This window comes from Melitaea cinxia, chromosome 1 (assembly GCF_905220565.1).
Source record: "Melitaea cinxia chromosome 1, ilMelCinx1.1, whole genome shotgun sequence".
In the NCBI taxonomy this organism is placed as follows: Eukaryota; Metazoa; Arthropoda; class Insecta; order Lepidoptera; family Nymphalidae; genus Melitaea; species Melitaea cinxia.
In genome coordinates, this window is record NC_059394.1 from 14,024,044 (window position 1) to 14,033,371 (window position 9,328).

General features: G+C 36.5%; 1 protein-coding gene across 1 annotated transcript in view; it reads right to left on the reverse strand.

The window, feature by feature from the left end:
• LOC123657376 (mitochondrial enolase superfamily member 1-like) overlaps positions 1-8,774 on the reverse strand; it is a 15,804-nt gene extending 7,030 nt beyond the window's left edge. The window contains exons 1-8 of the mRNA XM_045592936.1: positions 8,634-8,774; positions 8,168-8,386; positions 7,758-7,880; positions 6,584-6,734; positions 6,003-6,160; positions 5,321-5,463; positions 4,908-5,071; positions 3,801-3,979 (exon numbers count right to left, since the gene is read on the reverse strand). Of these exons, the coding sequence (XP_045448892.1) occupies positions 3,801-3,979; positions 4,908-5,071; positions 5,321-5,463; positions 6,003-6,160; positions 6,584-6,734; positions 7,758-7,880; positions 8,168-8,386; positions 8,634-8,732 (1,236 nt within the window). The 5' untranslated portion in view covers positions 8,733-8,774. The remainder of the gene's footprint in view (positions 1-3,800; positions 3,980-4,907; positions 5,072-5,320; positions 5,464-6,002; positions 6,161-6,583; positions 6,735-7,757; positions 7,881-8,167; positions 8,387-8,633) is intronic.
• Positions 8,775-9,328: the final 554 nt, after the last annotated feature.

A 9,328-nucleotide genomic window follows, 5' to 3' on the forward strand; every position in this document is an offset into this window, starting at 1 on the left:
CCAGCTCAGCTTACACCTCCTGACACCTGATCAACTACGCCAAGAACTAAACACTATTTCAACTAAAATATCGAAAGACTTATCACTACCTTTTGAGAACATAAGTTTACCTAATATTTATCATTTATTAAAGGTAAAAGCTAGAATGTCAACAAACTACCTATTATTTGAAACTAAAATACCTCTAGTTCACCGAGATACCTACGAAATTCATAAAATAATCGCCGTACCACGTTTAGTAAATAATAACATCATGATTCATATGAAACCCGTATCTAGTTTTCTAGCTATTAATTTACAGAAAGAAGCTCTGTTGCCTATAACTGAAAGTGAGTTAAAATCGTGTCTGCAGCAAGAGTCAGGCACTCTTTTATGTAAGACCAAGTCTCCGGTGTACACCCTGAAGGACGATGAAAGTCTTTGTGAAAGGGATGCAGCCACCGGAAGATGCAGAATTTATGAGGAACCGTGCCAATCACAGTGGCATGAATTAAATCAAGTGAATACTTACTTTTATTTTTATTGTAAACAACAGAACGTAAAAATACTATGCGACGATCAAGTTTCATCGTTACCGTTATTGTATTCTGGCTTATTGACAATAAATGACGGATGTATACTGAAGTTCAAGGACTTCACTGTGTATACTCATAAACAAGAAATGAGTACTTTGCACTTCAAAGCAGATATTATTGCTCCAAAGCTATCTCCGATAAACTACTTTTTTAATATATCGGTTCCGACCCTCGGCGCTACTAACGCAAGCGACAAAGACGACTTCAGCGAGCATTCGAAGCGGCTAATGCAGCTGCAGGAGCAGATTGAAGAGATGAAGCAGACTGTTCCGTGGTATGACAGCATTAGCAGCCACGACATTCATCATTATACGGCAACCTACATCATCGTTGCCGTGGCTATCGTCGGGGCAGCTATTTGGGGATCGCGCAAGATCCTCCGCAGGCGGTCGGCGCAGGCGGCGGCGGAGCGCACGGAGCGGCCGACGCTGGCCACCCCGCGGCCGGCGGAAGCGCGGCGGCAGCCGCCCTCCTCCACAACGGTTATTGACCAACAGTGTGTGTGTGGTGCGAGTAATAAGTGGTGTTCCGCGGTATAACCGTCCGTGCAAACATTCTAACGTAGCTAAGAAAAACAAATTTACGTCACCGATCTTCCGCTCGGTTTATGTGATCGGTGACGATAGTGTTAAATTTAATTCTATTTAGATAATTAGTTTTTATTTTCTTACTAACAAGTGTAGGTTAAGAACAAATTGAAATCACCTTGTATCATCATCTCATCACTACTAACTTTTCTATTTTTCGGTGTGGGAGCATGTACGAACCAAGTCGTACATTTGCGAATCAGCGAATTTTATTAAATAAATTGGCTATTAATATAATAATTATTCAGTACGTTTTCGATCTATCAAGGCGATCGCGCGTGCTCGCACACCGGGTCATTTGATCATCATCAAGGATCAATAAATTAATTAATTTAATTAATTGTGATTCGGGTTTATTTCATATTAACAAGAAAAGTGTGTAGAGTCAAACAAGGACGCTACATCCCGGTTTATGGTTAGTAAACAGCGGGTAAACTGAGGAAACTTATTTATCATCGTAAGGCCCCATGTTATCATATGAATACATCATATTCAACAATGTTATTCAAGCCCAACTAAATATTTCATATTTAAAAATTGTGACCCAATGTTATCGTCACCTGACAACATATCAGAATAACTTTCGTAATTTTGAAATTACGCGACATCTACGTTATTCTGGCGAACACTTGATTAGACTCCTAGAACTCAAATTTTGAGTGTCGCCAATAATGAACCAATTCAAATTTTGAGTGTCGCCGATAATGAACCAATTATAGGCGATCTTGTTAGTAAAAATAGAGACAACATGTCGACAAAAGAAGGTAAGTTTAAATGCATTATCATATACTTTATCCTTTAGTTTTTTTTTATAAACTTAATTGTAGAATTAATAATGTACATTACTATATTCAACAAATATTTTTCACGAATCCGCTGTTCAAACAAAATAAAAAATTTGTCGAAATATAGTTATCAGCTGATTACATTAAGCGGTAATATAAAAATTTATGTTTTTTTTTTCATTTAGCAACCAAACGTTTTAGTTGCTGAAGTTTTTCGTCATTTTTGACATTAAAGATTTCATTCCCAGTGTTGAAGATATGGATCCTTTTGATGCTACATCAAATAAATCTGAATTAGGCGCTGATTCAGTGTTATTTTAGATAGAACTTCAGTTCGATAACTTAAATTTGACTCTACGCCGATAAATACTAGTAATGTTCAAGAAAGTAATTAAGGACGAGAACGATATAAAAGTAAAGAAGACAAAGAAGGGAAAGGATATAATAATAAAGAAAGCATCAAACATGCAAATGGACCGTCAGTCAATGTTTTTACGCGATTAAAAGGTTGTGCAAAGATCTTCATGCTATAGAATGCACATTATCAGGTCGATCTTATCCTCCAAATCAACTGAAGGCTTTAGCGAAGTCAATGTTATTGAGTAATATATAGATATGAGCTTTTTTGCAGTAATGACCCAATGTAATCATACGATAACAAAAAAATATCCACTTTATTGACCAAATTCTATGTCCTACACATAAAACTATATAGTAAAAAACAAATTGCAAGCCTGGAGACTTAAGATTTCACTTATTCATAACGATAAGTTGTCATAGGTGGTAATTTAACTACTATAATACTTATGTTGTCAGATAACGACATTATAGGCGATTACTTCTAACGCATTTAAGTCGTGGGCCTTACGAGGATATAGGAGAGGCCGTCTATCCGATCAGTATATTGAGGATTTATGATGTAAATTTCTTAAAAATAAGTTTTGAATATAGTTAATATTAAAAAAAAATAGCTAGTGAAAAGAACTTTTTTTTTAAATATTTTGGGAGGTGGAAATTTAAGAAATTGACTTTACTAGTTTTAAAAATGACTTCTCCACGATGGAACAGTCTAGTTGAGATATTAAAAATGCTATTAGGGTAGCACTGCAGGAAATATCTTGCTTAAAATTTGTTGCGGCCAGACTGGGAAACTTAAAAAGTTCACAACTAAATAATAGGAACGGAACGCTTATCATCAATTCATTCGTCAAGTAGCGTTATGGTCCTGTGGTGAGTAAAGTAGCCAGAGTTCCTAGGAAAGGTCAGGGCAAGACATTGCAGGGGTCTAGACTAGGTAATCCCGCCACATAGGCGCCTAGGCGGAACACACGTGGCGGTTTTTATTTAGTAGGAGTTTGAATCCTCTCTGGTGCCTCCGCGCTGGAGGGTGTCCATGAGGATTTTCCCCACGCTAAAAAAAAAGGTAACCACTCGCCACTCATCCATCAGACGGTCTGTACGCTTTTTGCCACCTTTGTGCTACAAAAATATACCAGTAAATAAGGAATCGTTCATTAATCACGTGATATTTTAAATCAACTTTTGAACTCGCTAACCCCCCGGTGATGTGTTAAGTGGCTCCGTACGCCAAAATCACGTGTATTTTTTTGCCAAAAGTATATTGAAATATTATCTTTATATATACGTATATGCTGATTAAATTTGATACAAATTTGTAAACAAACATTAAAGTTGCAGGGTGATTTGATGGTTATTTTTAAGCTTTAGAAATCGCGCGTTTAACGAAACATAAATACACGTGATATCTCACTACAGTCCCCCTCTTCCTTCCTTTAGTTTTCGAACGTCTCACGTGATTAATGGACGTTCCCTAAATCCTTAATATAGCAAACCGTGGGCGCCACGTAGTTAGCGTCGAGCACTCGGCACGGGTCGACGAAGTGCTCGTGCTGCTGGTCCACGTACTCCACGAGGCGCGCGCGGCTGGCCGACACGCGCACGTAGTCCCACAGCTGCAGGTGCTGCACCATCTCGCACAGGCCCACGCCGCCCGCGTGCGGGCACACCGGCGCTGCGGCCGCGACGGGTTCACACGGGAGTCGTGGATTGTGTGGTATGGTAGTGAAGAGTTCGAGGGTAGTTGTGATGCGTCAGAGGTGATTGTGAAGCGTGTGGGATGCTTGTGAAGCGTGTGGGATGGTTGTGAAGCGTGTGGGATACTGTGAAGCGTGTGGGATGCTTGTGAAGCGTGTGGGATTTGGGATATTTATAAAGCGTATGGGATGTTTGTGAAGTGTGTGGAATTTTTATGAAGCGTGCGGGATGTTTGTGAAGCATTTGGGGTTTTTGTGAAGCTTGTGTTGTGTTTGTGATACGTGCGGGATTTTTGTGAAGATTGTGGGATGCAACGCAAACTTTAAACTGATTTATCTCATATCGGAAGCGAAAAAAATTTAGAAACACACTTATCTAGCTTGCTTGGCTTGTATCAAAAACTATTTCGAATCATCGATTTATGTTTGGTACGAGTTCTCAATTAAACAGTTTGTTATGAATAGATTGAAAAAAAAAATCCATGGTCTAAATATTTAAACGCATCTTTCAAAATGATATCAACCCTTTTAACATGTGTAACAATAAGGATTATTATAAACGATAATAGATCTGACGTTCAATAAGCATTGTTGTTGTCAATTTTAATTTTACATAGGTATTATCGGTTCATCGTCATCATCACTTCACCCTATCGCAGTCCACTGCTGGACAAAGGGTTCCACAAGTTCATGCCAAAAATGGCGTGAACTCATGTGTTTTTCCCATAGTCACCACGCTGGGCAGGCGGGTTGTTGACCGCAGGGCTGGCTTTTTCGCACCGAAGACGCTACTGCCCGTCTTCGGCCTGTGTATTCCAAAGCCAGCAGTTGGATGGCTATCCCGCCATCGGTCGTCTTTTTAAGTTCCAAGGTGGTATATTATCGGTTATTTAGTAAATATCTTACTTTTAAATTTTTCCGCCATGAGGTAGACCGAAAGAATCTCGTTCACACCTCCGATGCGTGCGGAATCTATCTGACAGTACTGCATTCCACCGCTTTGTAGGAACTGCTTGAACATTACGCGGTTAGCGCACATCTCACCAGTCGCTACACCGATACCGTAAGGCCTAAAACAAGCTTTTTTTTTGGTAAATTTTTTTTTTGTTTCTTGTTCCTTCTCCATGTGCTAACTTGGATACAAGCAGGCGAAGTCGGTTAACCATACTGTCCAGTTTTATCATCAATTTACGTTGCGTCATATTTTTTTGTGATGTGTGTGATTTTAAAATTTCGTGTAAATTTTAGTGTTGATTAAATCAACAGAATATTGCAATTGTGCCGTTATATACGGCAGCTTGTTATAAATTATTACGCACTGCAAGGCTCGCGCGATGACGGCGTGCCCGAGTACGTCATCCGGCGACGTGGGCTCTTCGATCCACATCGGTTTCAGAGGCGCCAGTTTCTTCATCCACTCGATCGCTTCGTCGACGCTCCACGCTTGATTCGCGTCCACCATCTGTACAACACTCGTACTCACGGAAATTGGAAATAACGGCTTAAAAATAAAGACGTATAGACATGTTCGTAAGAGTATGTCGTCGTATCGTCTCCACAATGCTAGAAGTTATTTTCATCATTATTCATCATTTATTTCACGATTATTTTGCAATGTGATTTGCGACAAGAATGTTGTTGTCCAACAACGCTATAATGCTATCAAAACAAGATATACTACTCTTTATGTCAATGATCACAAAAAAGGTGTATTCCATAAAACATGTCTACGCTAGTCATTGTGATGCGGCTGTAATGGTAAAAAACGCGTCTCTGGCGACAACTTTCCCTCAATAAACGGGTTTTATAACAGAAAAAGAAATATTACAAACTGCACTGGTTAATCCCGGGACATAGACAGAGGAAAACAAATGATTTTTAAATCCGAATAAGGCACATATCTCAATATGATTGGGCCAATATTTATATGGCAAATCATTATATGTGTATGCTATGTTACAAGTACTTAGGTATTATTAATAAAAGAAAAAAGATTCTTACTAGAAATTTATCATCGCCAATAAATTTCCTTACGAGGCTGCATCTTCTATAATCATCCTCAAAATTGAGCCCGACTTTTACTTTGAAGTGTTTGAAGCCAAGGCTTAAGTACTTTGCACATAGTTCTTTAACAAGTTCATCACTATAACCTAGCCAACCTAAAAAAATATTCATATTTTTATTTGTGACGTGTTAATTAGTGTTCTAAATTTTCAACAAATAAAATGTATATAATTATGTTTTAATTTTTTACTAACAAAATCTTTTAATATTATATAATATTCAAGTACATTAGAGGTCATTTAATTTTCTGACAAGATTAGATGGTATCATGGAAGCAGGGTTTATGGGCGATATATTGCGATTAGTGACCGATCAGTATTAAATAGCCTCGTTTGGTGTAAGGGGAAGGACTAAATGGATAAAACGATCTCTGACCCCTACTTTTCGTCTTAACTAGTGTCAAGTAGAGGTGTTTTGGCAAGGAAACGTAAATGGTCAATCTTGTGCAAAAACTAGAAAATACGAAGACTTTTTCCCCGACTTATTAATTAGACTCGTTTTGTTATGGATTTACTCACCAACTTGAGTAGTATAAGCTGGATAACCATTTTCTAACATATCTTTTACCCTACCATCCTTTCCCGGTTCCTTATCTTTCAAGATTTTAATGGCTTCTTCTTTAGTGAGTACATCAGTTATGTAACGAAAGTCTATCGTTGAAACCAGCTCCTGTTGATAACATTATTTCTGAATATCTTTATCGCGTGTAAAACAAAACATCGTTATCATGTTTGTCAATGTAGGTCACGACCTCAAAATTTGTTATCTATACTAATATTATTAAAGAAACATTTAAACAAACACTTGCTTTCACTAGCTAATGTGTAATCAATCATATGTATATAATATGTATGTATGTATGTATTTATTTTCTTATATATTATATTATATATATATTTTTTATATATTTACTAAAGTTAGTATGTAGTCTGTTACATTTTTAAATACATATATATTTTATTATCTTTTATTAATATTATTTTTTTGGGTGTTTTTTCTTCTTAATAAATACTTCTTGCCCTGTTTGCATCGCTATTTGAAAAACTTACTCATGACCATGGGTTGACTGTAAAAAATCTCTTTCAGAGATAAGTTCATCTTTGCCATAAATCTTACTATTATTTTATGTTTCTATATGTATTTATGTGTGCAATTAGAGTATATAATAAATAGAGAGCCGGTTTAAAAACATATAGTCCGACAGATGTCGCTAGTATATGTATAACCTTTTTAATCAAAAGTCAAGACTGGTTTATCGTGAAGAAAAAATAATTCTCTTGTTTCTAACTTGTTTTTAAAATGTTTCTCTTGTTTCTAACTTGTTTTTAAAATATTTCTTTTGTTTCTAACTTGTTTTTAAAATTAGTGTAATAATAGAACTTATGTAATTACGTTGCTTTATTTAGAGTAGTTACACTTAAAATAAAGCAGTGACGACAAAATTTCTATTACTTACATACATTAATAGGTTCTATTTTATTTTAAATTGGGCTATTTGCTCTTATGGGTCTTACTACCGTATATTAGAGAGCACGTGAAGTTAAGGGATCCGATTCTTATCATAAACATCTGATAACGATCGATTTTCGTGATTGTGTTATCAATCAAATAATTATTCGCCAACATTTAGTACATAGGTGAAGAAGCCTACATAAAGCCGTTTCATATACAGTAGTAATTTAAATTTCTAACCTCAGGTGACATGTCGACTAACAATCTCCACAGTGGTTTATTTTCGAGTCGTGCCCATAAATCCCACAAGGAATTTATTATTGCTGCAACTACTAAATGTACAACTCCTTTTTCAGGACCAAGCTACAAAAAAAAAACTCCAAAAATTTTACATCACTATCATAATTATAATTAATCCCTACTAATATTATAAATTTGAATGTAAGTTTGTTTGTTAAGCTTTCACGCGGAAACGAACTTTGTACTAATATTCTTTGAGGTATTAGAAGTAGCATAGGATAATTTTTAATTTAAAAAAATCAATGCAAACGAAGCCGCGGGTAAAAGCTAGTTAAAAATAAAAAATATATGTTCAGTTCAACTATTATTTGCAAGTAAGCAGGAGGTAAGCAAAATGATTATCTAGTTACCCATCTCATCTGAGAGTCGTTCGTGATGGAACGCCAAAAGCCTGCGAAATCTGAAAAGATATCTGCAGCATTGCGTCCTAAGATGAACTTCTTCATAGACCGGATAGTGAGCACCACTATCTCGGTGCCTCGGCCGCATGTGAACGTTAGTCCGTATCCCTGTTTCCCATTCTCAGTAGTCGTCGTGACGTACGCACAGGAATAGTTAGGATCAGTGTGCTGTTTAAAGAACTTATTTTTAAAATGTAAATACTTTGTAATAAGTCTTACTTAACTATCACGAAATTTAACCGATACGAAAAAATACGTGTTTTGAATAAAATTAAAAAAAAATTCGTCACCACCCAATATAGGTACCTAATTCACGTTGTTAGCTCGACTTTTATAAAGCATTGACTTAGCTATTTGTACACTATACTTACTGTAAATATTTTTTTATTGGTGTTAATAAAAAATATTATGTTACCAGAGCATCGGAGCCATGACCTCCCAATGAAGTAGGGAACCTCACATCCTTGACGTCGATATTCACTATTTTAAGACCATCTCTGTTCGGAACCGGCATTATTATATTATTGACAAGTGTGTTTGCAATCGTCGACAAACTTAGACTGACTGTAACCGTTAACCATTAAGCAACTTATTGCCCGCTTATATGATTAAATTTTGTCATTTAAATTTTCCTTTACGATAATATTATTTTCGTTGTATTAATCGTTTAGACTCTAATGGATAATTTTAAAACTTATTTTAGTTTATAAATAAGTACTACTTTGAAACAGTCTGTATAAACTTACATCTAAGCAGAGACTTCTTATCTCTATCAACACATTAACGAAGAAAAATCAATCAGTTCTTCAATTTTGAAGATTTGACTCCCCCTCCCCCTTTAACGCGACGCAATATTTTTTGTACCATCCTTCCCTATCCCAAGCAAAACGTAACACGTAAGTGACCATTTTTACCCGACTGCCAAGGAGGGGTTATGTTTTTCGCGCGTATCTTGTATATATGTATGTAATATTCTTTACTACCTCATATTTCCAGAACCACTGAACGGATTTACATAATTGAGGTATCGTTAGGTTCGTCTTAGCTGCCCAAGTGTTCTTAGATAGGTGACATTAAAAAAAACAACATGGCGGCTGCGCGAAGCCATTG